General features: G+C 40.1%; 1 protein-coding gene across 1 annotated transcript in view; it reads left to right on the top strand.

Moving 5' to 3' along the window:
- The window catches only part of SLC12A7 (solute carrier family 12 member 7), a 334,753-nt gene that overhangs the window by 262,517 nt on the left and 59,180 nt on the right, over window positions 1-13,056 (top strand). The window contains exons 17-18 of the mRNA XM_073332427.2: window positions 979-1,147; window positions 11,428-11,623. Coding sequence (XP_073188528.2) covers window positions 979-1,147; window positions 11,428-11,623 — 365 coding nt within the window. The remainder of the gene's footprint in view (window positions 1-978; window positions 1,148-11,427; window positions 11,624-13,056) is intronic.

The raw sequence follows: 13,056 nt of genomic DNA, 5'->3' as shown, positions 1-13,056 counted from the left end.
TCCCTCACTTCCTTTCTGTGTCTTCTTTTATAGTTTCATCTGAAAGCTAAGTGGCTCATCAGCCTCCCAGACTGGTCAGCCAATTAGCTGCAGATTCCACAATCAGTCTTCTCCAGGGGAACTAATCAGTGCTTAAGTGATCACAGGGCTGGGTACTTGTTAGCCTCCTGTACTCTGTCACACAGTTATTTTTAGTAATTTCTTAATTTATTTTACTTAATAAAATTTCAACTAAATCCAAGTTGATTATAAGTGGCTCCACTACACTTATTTAACATGAGGTTTTATTTTTCTTAATGTTAATGGCCGTTTCTAAAATCCATGTTTTATTATATTTATTATAATGGCACTTCTTGATAATTAGACTTTGGAAGTGACAAGTGGGATAAAAGGCCTGATTATTTCACATTAATTAGACATTTTTTAATGTTAGAATATTAACCTCTGAGTGCAATATTTCTGGGAACGTCCTGATATAGTCTGATGTTGTACTGGTGTAATTGAAGGTAGAATTTGATCTTGCCATTAGAATTTAATTAACAATTATGCTGATATTGAAGAAAGAAGTAGAACCCTATACTCTCTCATAGCTATTTTGGATTTATAACAATGACAAATGTCAGAAAAATAATTTTGTCAATTAAGTAAGCAGATTTGACTCTGAAACAAGAAGATTGCTGAATAAGTAAGCAGATTTGACTCTGAAACAAGAAGATTGCTGAATAATTAACAATCTGCCATTTTTAAGAGTAAAGCTACAACAGAAGGTCAGCAGAGAGTGCTATATATCTCTATAGATATTCTACATTATCAGTTCTCTGACAAAGTTTGATGACCTAAAATTTGTCTGGGCTTCTTTGCTTGATAGTTTATCTTGTTTGCAATTGAACACTAGAACATTTGATTATTAATGATTCTGTTATAATTTTAATTTTCTAGTTGTCTTTCTTTTTTTTTTTTTTTTTTTGAATACTGCAGACCTCAAGTCTTGGTTTTGTTGAATTTGGACTCGGAACAGGTGGTTAAACACCCTAGATTGCTTTCTTTCACCTCTCAGTTGAAGGCTGGTAAAGGATTGACTATTGTGGGCTCTGTACTACAGGGAATCTACTTGGACAAATACATAGAAGCTCAAAAAGCTGAAGAGGTATGCAAAAGGCAACTTGCAAATACTTACAGGTTCTGTTTAGATTCAAGTTTCAATGAAATGGTGCCAGGATTTTCTGAAGAATTAGCATTTTGCATCAATATGGGCTGCTGTAAAGCATTTAAGCAAGGTTAAGTTTTGACTCAAAAAATTTAATGCTTTTATATACTAAAATGAGCTTAGTGATTGGAATCGAATTATGAAAATTCTTTATAAAATTTAGAAGGATATTATTATATCTAGCTATTATTCTGCTAGTTTTCTTAGGATAAATCCAAAGTAGGATCAGGAGGGCTCAGTGGTCTCCCATATGGAGTGGTAAAACACATTCACATAGTGGTTCATATAGAGTGGCTGACTCTAAAAAATGTATTTATTTCAGTGATCACCTTTAAAAACTGGATAATGTTATTGCAATACTACCTCCACTTCAGCATAGGGAATGCCTAGAAAATTCCTTGCTAATATTTAATTAAAAAAGCAATTTAAAAGGTTTTGAAGATGCTTTCATGAGCTTGTCTACACTGTGCATTGGTGTGCACCAGGTAGGATGTAAATTCTAGTGCGCATCAACATGTCTCTAACTGGCTGTGTCGACCCTACTGGTACACACTAAAAGTTGCCTAGTGCACACTGATGTCCTGTTTTATACAGTTCTACACGAGTGCACAGAAGGGAATTTCTCGTATGCACCAGCAGGTCTATGCAGCCAGTTAGTGAGAGACATGCTGTTGCATGCTAGACTGTACACCCCAGCTGGTGAACACTACCTTACTATGTAGACAAGCCCCTGTATCTTAGTGTGATATTGACTTTATCACAATTACTACTTTCCTATTCCTACATGAAGTATTGTAGTGAGCTGATATCACACTGTTTAGTGTTAACCACTGTAGGAGAGTTGTAAGTCAGATTACCTTTTACTATGCCATTCAAATATTGCTCTACGAAAAATATGTATGTATCTTATTTGGCCATGGAACAGTCCTAATATTTTACTTGGTTAAAACATACAGTTGAAATCAAACTCTTTATATAACAGTTTTTAAAATGCCTTTTTTACAAAATGAAGAAAACTGACTAATCTGGTAGATCTTTGAAGTGACCAGGTCTTCATTCCTTAGGTCATTATAATCTTCCTAATGTAATAGGAAGTGATATTGTCATTCTGGTTGTGAAACCTAAGGAAGTAGAAGGATATAAGTTGGCTGTGAACAGGGTCATCAAGCAGGGGCACCAGAACAGGAGGGCCAGGGGCCATGGCCCTCCCACTTTTCACCACGAGACCCCACCCCCTTCCCATCCTCTTCCCCCCCCAAGCTCCCATCTCCCTAGTAGGCCAGCAGCTGATGGAGCCCAGCTGATGGAGCCCGGGCAGTTGTGGTCCACATTGGCTCCCCACAGCTGCCGCATGGCTCTTGGAACCACAGCCCAGCCATAGTAAGAACCATGTGGGCAGTTGTGGGGAGCTGGAGTGGACCATCCATCTTCCTGCAGTGCAAGGGGCCCAAGAGCAGCCTGGAGGATTTGCACTGTCTCCCCACAGCTGCCCGTGCAGCTCTTACTATGGCCGGGCTGTGGCTCCAGGCCCCACCCCTTGGCCGGAGCCAGGTCAGGATAAGAGCTGCACGGGCAGCTGTGGGGAGCTGGGTCCCTCCACCTGCCCTGGCAAGGGGCCCAGGGGGCAGGGACATGGGCAGGGGGCTGCTTCGGCCGACCCTGACCCCAAGTGGGGCAAGGCCAGGCTCCCTAGCCCCACTCCGGCTTCTGGCTTGGCCAGGGGCGGGGCCTCCGGGGGACAAGGAGGGGCACTAGGGGAAGGGGCAGCATCTTGGGGAAAGAGGATAGCCAGGAGTATTGCTTGTAGCATTTTGATTGTGGGATGGCATTTACAGTTTCTTGGATGACTGTGCTTATGGCAGTCCAGGCTAATACTGTGTCATCCAGGAGCGTGCCAAGTGCATAGAATTTATTTTTCACTGTGACAGAGTACTTGTTAGCAAGTGCTGAGTCTTCACAGATGCATTGTGCCTTATGTATCATAACAGGCATGCTCTTATGTTGAAACCAGGGAGTAATTGCCATTTTAGCAACAAGGAGATGATGGTCATTATTTGCCAGGGGTTCTGCACCTCTGTAGACCCACTATGCCCTTATTATACCCTAATTCCGGACCAAGTTATGGTCCAGCTCCTTCCTCATCCAGCCATTGTTAGACAGCCAGGATCCCAAGTACCTGAACCAAATGCTGGTGATGACAATATTGTGAGAAGAGCAAAAGGAGAGTAATCGTCTAGAGTAATCATTTATAGTTCCCAAGCAAAATGGCCCAAGAAAAATTTTGAAGACATTTCTGGGGCAACTTGGTGAGAAGTTCATATCTCTGAGTATAATAAATTTGTCATGCAAAGGAATGGATTGTGTCACTGCTGCTAGTTGCTGATAGAATTCATCTTTATTAACATCTGTAGTTTCCTCGGTGGGAGTGTAGGCTACAATGATGGACAGCTGCCCATGGTGATGCCTCTACCTGGCATATAGCAGTCAATCAGAAATAGAGTGCTACATTGTGTAATATCTCTCCCTGAAAAATGACTGCTTCTTTCAGAATGAATGATAATGGGAAAAGTTGTACCTCAGGGTTTTAATATCCCTGCTGTATTGTAGCTTCATGTAGGGTCCTATTTGTAGACCCATGTTAATGTATCACTAATTTAATTGAATAATAAAGGCATAAATAATTTCTATGAGGTTGGCATATAAAAGAAAAGGTTGCAGCCTTCTTGCCAGGTACAAGCAGAAAAAGCACTCTTGGTAGTGGATGCTACCTGGACTTCCATGAGCAACCAAGAATTTAACATGATCCCCCTGGTTATAAACTTAATAAACAGCAAGTACTCTGTCCTTTAACTGATATAGCTGATCTCTACCAGTTCTTCCAGTTGGCTTCCTTTTCCTGCAGTAGAACCTCAGAGTTATGAACACCTTGGGAATGCAGGTTGTTCATGATTCTGAAATCTTTTTAACTCTGAACAAAATGTTGTGGTTGTTCTTTCAAAAGTTTACAACTGATCATTGATCTAATACAGCTTTGAAGCAGAAGAAAAATGCTGCTTTTAACCATCTCAATTCAAATGAAACAAGCACAGAAACAGTTTCCTTACCTTGTCAAATCTTTTTTAACTTTCCCTTTATTTTTAGTAGTTTACATTTAACACAGTACTGTACTGTGTTCGGTTTATTTATTTTTTGTTTCTGTTGCTGCCTGATTGCATACTTCTGGCTCCAAATGAGGTGTGTGGTTGACTGGCCAGTTAGTAACTAAGGTTCTACTGTATTTGTATTACATTTGATTTTATCTAAGTTCAGTTTGTTAGCTAATTCTCATCCCTAGTCCCAGTTTCGGCTAGAATTATAAAATTATTAAACTTCAGTGGCTGGGTCCAATGAATTTGAGGCATAGAGCTGTGGGTGTGTTTTACATCCTAGAGCAGGGATGGGCAAACTACAGCGCTCGGCCAGGGGGCTGGCTTTTGGCAGCACCAAGCGGCACGGCCTTGCTCCAGAGCTCTAGCCGGGGCACAGGGTTGGGGGCCGAACCACGTGGCTCTTGGAAGCCGCGGTATGGCCCTGCTCCAGCTCCTACACTCTCCAATGGGAGCTGCAGGGGCGGTGCCTGTGGATGGGGCAGCGTGCAGAACTTCTTGGCCGCGCGCGCTGCCACATAGGAGCCGGAGAAGGGACATGCCAGTGCTTCCAGGAGCTGCTTGAGGTAAGCACCACTTGGAGCCTGCACCCCCTGAGCCTCTTCCCACACCCCAACCCCCTGTCCCAGCCTTGATCCCCCTCCCACTGTCCAAACCCCTTGATCCCAGCCCGGAGCATTCTCCTGCACCCCAAACCCCTCATCCCCAGCCCCACCCCAGAGCCCGCACCCCAACCCCAATTTTGTGAGCATTCATGGTCCACCATACAATTTCTATTCCCTGATGTGGCCCTCGGGCCAAAAATGTTTGCCCACCCCTGTCCTAGAGGCATCACAATTCACACATAACAGCCTCATGTACATATTGAACAAGAAAGATGACAGAATTAAAAAAAACACCATGGAACTCTGCATGAGGGTGTTGTTGGAGTAGATGAGCAATTGCTCAATATCACTCTACCTTCTGGAACCTATCAGAAACAAAGCCACTGAAGCAATTCTGTCTACCCCTTCCGAGGTTCCAGGGCATGTCAAGAATAATTAATGGCCAATGGTATCAAAGACAATGTACTTCATTCAGTGTGATCCCCCTTTTAATTTTTTTTTCAATTTTTCCCCCTCTGAATAAAGATCAAAGTAAAAGACCAAAGGGGCCATCTGTCAGTCGAGAATAGATGGGGCTCAGAAGTGCTCTGGCCATACTCCTTTTATTGCAGGCATGCCCAGTATGCTGGAGCTGGTTCTGTAGAAGCCAATAATGTTTACTTGCCAGCTGAGAGCTCCCCAACACTGGAAATTCTTTGAAGCTGCAACCAATTAAACTTAGGTTTTCTCTACACTAGCACTTTTTTTGGCAAAACTTTTGTCATTCAGTGGTGTGAAAAAACCACCTCCCTGACTGACAAGTTTAACTGACAAAAGCACCGGTGTGGACAATGCTATGTCGGCAGGAGAGCATCTCCCACTGACATAGCTACCGCTGCTTGTTGGGTGTGATTTGATTATGCTGGCAGGAGAGCTCTCTCGCCGGGATAGAGCAGCTACACAGGAGACCTTACAGAGGCACAGCTGCGGCGGTACAGCTGTGCCACTATAAGGTCCATAGTGTAGACATAGCCGTAGCAATTTATTTTGAATGAGCATGACAGTCTGGATTTTAATAAAATATATTCTACTTATAGATTCAAATAGGTATTGGCACATTTTTCAGGTAAATACAGGTACTTCCTTGTGGTCTCTTTTAGGTGAACTGACCTGATTAATTTGTGTCTCAGTATTAAGGAGTAAATCTAATTTTCAGATAAAGGAGGTGATAATTATCTCAGTAATTGGATTTCTTTCTGTGTAGGCTCATGGGTTTCATTATTCTTTGTTCCCTCTCATTTTTTCTTAATCTAATTTTATAACTTTGTTTTGCGATTTGATAGCTGAATCTAAATTTTCATGGAAGGAGTTCAAAGAGCTTATCTTCAAAATTAATTGTAACAAGGTACTGATTAAGATTTTTTTGGATTTTCTTCTGAGATAACTTTGGGGGTCTATAATACAATGATGATAGAATTATGTCATTCAAAAAGAAATTCAATTACTGAGCTTACTGCCATATTTCAGAAACTCTAGGGGTTCATAAATCTTATTAAATGAAGGCTTCCACCCAGAACAACAGATTCATTTCTTTTAAAATATCTTAGTAAAAGCTATATGAAACTGAATTGATTTATCAATATGAAGATTGTAGTTTTAATGAATTTATTCAGTTTAATGCATTTTATTTTTTCTCTTTAAAAGAAAATTTGATCTATAACAGTGTTTCTCAACCTGGTAGGTTAGGACCTCTATAAGGAGCACAGGGCAGAAGAGAGGAACATTGGGAACACTACCCTGGTCATTATCCATGATATGATCATATTAAACTACTAGAATAGTACAAAAATTAAGTATGGATATCACTTCTGTTTTTTTATTTTAACCAATAAATACTGATAAAATACCCCTGATATAGATAGATAAAATATGAAATCTGTACTTGTCCAATAAACACTGCAGAAGATCCAGAAATGGTAGATTATATCTATGGATGTACAGCTTGTCTACAGAGCAGTAGTATACAGGAGTATGATTATTAAAGTACATTAATGTGTTGGCAAAGCACAGACCGTGCTTTTTCACACAAGGGAATATTACAAAGAGATTAATTATTACAGTAACATATACTGTATATTGTAGTATTATACGGTGTATAATATACATTATTCATTACAGTATATACAAAGAAATAGCCCTAAACTCCTGATTTTTGACATCTATATAAAATTCAAAAATTGCTAAAAATAACCCTCCCCAAAACAGGATGAATAAACCCAGAAAAACAGAAGCTCTAAGTATGGCATAGCACCTAGCATTTGTCTGATTATTTACTTACAATAAAACAGCTCAAAGTTTTCTTTTAAAAAGTCATTGCTTTGTCATAACCTGGGAGAATTTGAAGCCAGATATAAAAATAACAATTTTAGGGAAGACTTGCTTAACTTGCATTCCTAAAATACTCTCAGTATTTGTCAAACTTACAAAAGTATTCTCTGTAGGCACCTGTCCTGTGCTGAGTACCTATCCCATAAATTAAAATATACAACAGTATAGAATGTAAAGGACAAATAATACACATACAAATAAATATTCACTAGACTATTATTTCACAAATGGTGCATTGCGGGAAAGTCTAGATGGGTTTTGTCTGCCACGAATGCCTCAGCCCCATGCTCTCACTTCCTGCTGGCAGCAGCCCACAGGAAGCATTTCTGGGGCACGGGTAGGGCAGGATAGGCTGCTGAGTGTTCATTTGCTGGCTCCAGCCACTTCTCCCACACTGACAGGTTTCAGAGTAGCAGCCGTGTTAGTCTGTATTCACAATAAGAAAAGGAGTACTTGTGGCACCTTAGAGACTAACCAATTTATTTGAGCATAAGCTTTCGTGAGCTCCAGCTCACTTCATCGGATGCATTCAGTGGAAAATACAGTGAGGAGATTTATATACACACAGAACATGAAAAAATGGGTGTTATCATACACACTGTAAAGAGAGTGATCACTTAAGATGAGCTATTACCAGCAGGAGAGTGGCGGGGAGGGGGAAGAAAACCTTTTGTAGTGATAATCAAGGTGGGCCATTTCCAGCAGTTAACAAGAATGTCTGAGGAACAGTTGGGGGGGGAGGGGGATAAACATGGGAAAATAGTTTTACTTTGTGTAATGACTCATCCACTCCCAGTCTCTATTCAAGCCTGAGTTTGAATCCAGTTTGCAAATTAATTCCAATTCAGCAGTCTCTCATTGGAGTCTGTTTTTGAAGTCTTTTTGTTGTGATATTGTGAATATTAGGTCAGAGATCGAGTGACCAGAGAGATTGAAGTGTTCTCCGACAGTGGACGCGTTATTCCTTGACTTTAGCAAGGGTCGGTCCTGGGGCTGGTTTTGTTCAATATCTTCATTAATGATCTGGAGGATGGAGTGGATTTCACCCTCAGCAAGTTTGAAGATGACCCTAAACTGGGAGGAGAGGTAGATATGCTGGAGGGTAGGGATAGGATACAGAGGGACCTAGACAGATTAGAGGATTGGGCCAAAAGAAATCTGATGAGGTTCAACAAGGACAAGTGCAGAGTCCTGCACTTAGGATGGAAGAATCCCATGCACTGCTACAGACTAGGGACCGAGTGGCTCGGCAGCAGTTCTGCAGAAAAGGACCTACGGGTTACAGTGGATGAGAAGCTGGTTATGAGTCAACAGTGTGCCCTTGTTTCCAAGAAGGCCAATGGCATTTTGGGATGTATAAGTAGGGGCATTGCCAGCAGATCAAGGGACGTGATCGTTTTCCTCTATTCGACATTGGTGAGGCCTCATCTGGAGTACTGTGTCCAGTTTTGGGTTCCACACTACAAGAAGGATGTGAAGAAATTGGAAAGCATCCAGCGGAGGGCGACAAAAATAATTAGGGGACTGGAACACATGACTTATGAGGAGAGGCTGAGGGAACTGGGATTGTTTAGTCTGTGGAAGAGAAGAATGAGGGGGGATTTGATAGCTGCTTTCAACTACCTGAAAGGGGGTTCCAAAGAGGATGGATCTAGACTGTTCTCAGTGGTAGCAGATGACAGAACAAGGAGTAATGGTCTCAAGTTGCAGTGCGGGAGGTTTAGGTTGGATATTAGGAAAAACTTTTTCACTAGGAGGGTGGTGAAGCACTGGAATGGGTTACCTAGGGAGGTGGTGGAATCTCCTTCCTTAGAGGTTTTTAAGGTCAGGCTTGACAAAGCCCTGGCTGGGATGATTTAGTTGGGGATTGGTCCTTCTTTGAGCAGGGGGTTGGACTAGATGACCTCCACAGGTCCCTTCCAACCCTGATATTCTATGATTCTGTGATTCATAGGCCTTAGGCCTACTATGCCACTGGACTTCTAGCAGTTTAAAATCTCCCAGATTGGCTTCAGTAGCCTCCAGGAGATTGAGCCTGATTCGGGGAGACTCACGGCCATGCCGAGAGGGTTGGCAACTGTAATCAGCCACCTGGGAGTGATTGCAGCCCAGCCATAGGGAGAGAGAAGGGCCAGCTAGGACTGCAATAGGGAAGGGGTAGGAATGGGACAGCAATAGCAAGAGGGTTGGGAGAGCTGAGCAGGGGGCTTGGGCTGGGAAGGGTGGAGCAGGAGGCAGGGGATGGGTAATAGTGGATCCTCAAAAAAGATAAAATGAAGTTGGAAGGTCACCTTAGTAAGACGTTTGGGAACCACTGCTCTTGACTCATTCAGCCTTCAGCCCATCCCTGCTTATGAAGCACAAGATAAAGAGTGAGCTTTGTAACATACCTACAAGCTAGCAAAGTAGACTATGCCAGATCAAGGTCAGGAGTGCATTCCGAAGTTGAGGAAACTTCATGGAGGACACCCTGCCAACAGACTCTCTGTCATTTAATCAAGTGGGCTCCAGCTGAAGTGGCCTGTGCTGATCTCAGTTGTGACAATATGACAAGGGGGGAAGAGGTGATCTCTCAGGTGACTAAATCCAAAACTATTGAGGGCTTGATAGATCAAAACTGATTCCTTGAATTCTACCCAGAAGCTTATTAGAAGCCAGTGTAAATCCTAGATCTTAGAACGCCTGTTTAATGTGTTTCCAACATGTAACTGCTGAATAAATTAATCACAGCATTCTACATTAGCCTACGCTTCTTATAGTTCTAAGGGACAGCCTAATGTACAGTGCATGATAGTTGTAGTCTAATATTGAGGTGACAAAAGCATGGATAATTATGACAAGGACCTCTTCTCATGAGGCACAGATGGAAAAATCTCTCTTGGCCACATCAAGGAGCAGAGTAGAATCTAATAACACACCCAAATTTATGCAGATATGTTATTGAGGCAGTGTGCCCTTTATTTATAAGAGATGCCATAATAAATTCCTCAAAGTCTTTCAGCAGCTTTTCCCAGCCCACCAACAATATCTCTTATCTTGTCTGGATTAAATTTCAGACAGTAAATGGAGACTTACTCCAGACATAGATCAAGAAGCCCCAATCCAAGCTCCAGTTTCATTTTAACACTCGGTAATTAATTCCATATCTCCAGCTGGGGCAGTTTTGGAGACTTAGAGCTGATTGCTATTGACATGCTGAATGCCTTTACAGCCCATTCATCCTTATTAAGCCTCCCAGCAAACTCATATACACATTAAACAAGAGCTATGACAATATAGACCCTGTGGCACTGCTTGGGAGAAGATATTCTGAGCAAAAGAACAATTACAATTAACCTTTGTTAAGATAAGAATGGAACAGCTCCAGTGAAGCTTCACTCACTTGTGCTATCATGTGCAAACAATTTAAGAAAAGCATGGTCTGAAAAACTGCTAACAATAATAATCAGCACAAACACATTGGTTTTTATCCATTGCTAGAAGTTAATACAACTAGTGCAGTTTCTACTCCATGTCCACAACTCAGTTGACTTTGATGTAAGGACTCTTAAAGCCCTCAGATTTGCACTGCTACAGCCTTCTCAATGACCTTCCTCGGAGGTTGGATACTGGTCAATAGATAACCAAATTGTCAATACCAGAAGTTGCTTTCTTGAGCATTGGCCTCACAACAGTTTCTTAAAGAGCTCCTGGCATCCTTCTCCATTTTCCAGAAATACTGGCTATCTCAACCTATAATGGACCCAGTACCTCCCTACAGGCCTTCACCAGCCAACAAGGTTATGCAAACCATAGCCCACACCAAGCATTACTTATTATGAAATACTGGGCAAAGTGACTCAAACACTGTGTTACTCATATTCCATTCCCCCTTAAGAAACAAAGACTTCTGTGTGCACAGAGTGATTTTAAAACGTGGGTTTTACAGTTATCATAGCACCTGGTTCATTCATTGGGTTGAGAGAGTAAAACAATGTTCCTTGATGTCATATTCCAGTGTATAGCATCTTATTGTTACTTTAGTGCAACGATTAACTATGGTATTTATAATTATTTCCTTTAATATATTCCCACGTCATCTTCAATTTCTTATTTTTAATAGAATATTAAATCCTTAATGGGGGTAGAAAAGACCAAAGGATTTTGCCAGATCGTGGTATCTCCCAGTTTTAGAGATGGAATGTCCCATTTGATTCAGTCTGCTGGTCTGGGAGGGATGACACATAATACAGTCCTGATGGCCTGGCCACAGTCATGGAAACAGACCGATAATCCTTTCTCATGGAAAAATTTTGTTGGTATGTATTCTCTTAGTTTTATTTATGCCATTTTAATGAAAATATATAATGGTAATGTATTTTAAATGTTATTTTGTAAACTTGTTACCTGGAAAAACAAATGTCAGAGATTTATATGTAGTTCTACTGTAAGACCTACTCAAAATAGTGGGCTAATATTAGTCCCATTGAGGTCAATGAAAACTGGTGGGTGCTCAGCACTTTTGAAAATCAACACACTTTATTTAGATGTCAAAATATGGACTTCAAAGCCTAACTTTAGGCTCCTATTTTTGACAGTTTTGACATAAATAATTATAAAATTGGTCCCTTCTTATTCAAGAAATTTACTTCTTGTGTGCATTCAAATTCTTACAAAATTCTTTTATCAGCCTTTACTCCTTTTAGCCTGCTGAGCCAATACAAATAAGAAGGCAAAGCAAATGGATTCTGTTCTTTCTTGTGCATTATTATTTGAATTGATTATTAAATTCTAGAGCTGGCAAAAAATATTTTTTTTTTCAGTAAATAAAATGCATATTCTTTATTGGAGCATTTCTAAGCAAAACAATACTTTGATTTAAAATAAAAAATTGTAATTTTCTTTTTGATTCAAGTTACAAAATATATTTTTTAAAACATTTTTTCTCTTTCTTTTCCATTTTTTGCCACTGAATGAATGATGTGGGTTCACTTTTTCCTCTTTTCTTCTTTTCTCATTTTGCAGCTCTGTAAACTTTTCAAATTGGAGAAATTTTGAGAAGTTAGAGAAGAAAAAGAAAAAAAAGAGAGGAAAAAGTGTCAGGGGGAACTTGAACATTATTCATTGTATTGTACCACATGACAAAAGGAGAGAAAAATGGGGGGGGGGAAAGAGGGCAAAATTAAAATATGAAATTTCAAAAAAAAATGATCAAAAATTCTAATAAAACCAAATTTTCAGTTAGAAACAAAACAAAAAGTTTAATTTAATTTTGTTCTGAAATTTCCACTCTAAAATTTTTGGTCAAAAATATTTTCTTAACAAAAATGTTTCAATAAAAGCCCATTTTTTTAACCAGCTCTACTACGTTCCAATCTGTTACATCAATGAAAATAGCTAAGGCCGTGGTATTGCTCACATCACCAGACACACGATTTAAGGACAGTGGGATTGCATGTGGCTACTGAGGGTTACATTTGGCTTACATAACCTTTTATTACAGGTGGTGATTAGTGTAAAGGATCTTTTATCTCAGAACCTAGATTCTACTGTTTTCTTTAAAATAAAAAAAAATGTTGTTATTAACATATAATTAAAATATAATCATTCAAATTATACAAATATTTATCCTTATTAATACTAACTGTATAAATTCACATTTCAACACACGTATTATAAATCTTTTTCATAACATATCTCACCTTCTAATTCCACCTAATATGAATGAAGAAAGTCTCAAGCCTCTAACCAG

The sequence above is a fragment of the Lepidochelys kempii genome, chromosome 2, assembly GCF_965140285.1.
Source record: "Lepidochelys kempii isolate rLepKem1 chromosome 2, rLepKem1.hap1, whole genome shotgun sequence".
NCBI lineage: Eukaryota > Metazoa > Chordata > Testudines > Cheloniidae > Lepidochelys > Lepidochelys kempii.
The sequence above is the reverse complement of the archived record's forward strand: the minus strand, read 5'-3'. Positions and strand labels throughout refer to the sequence as shown.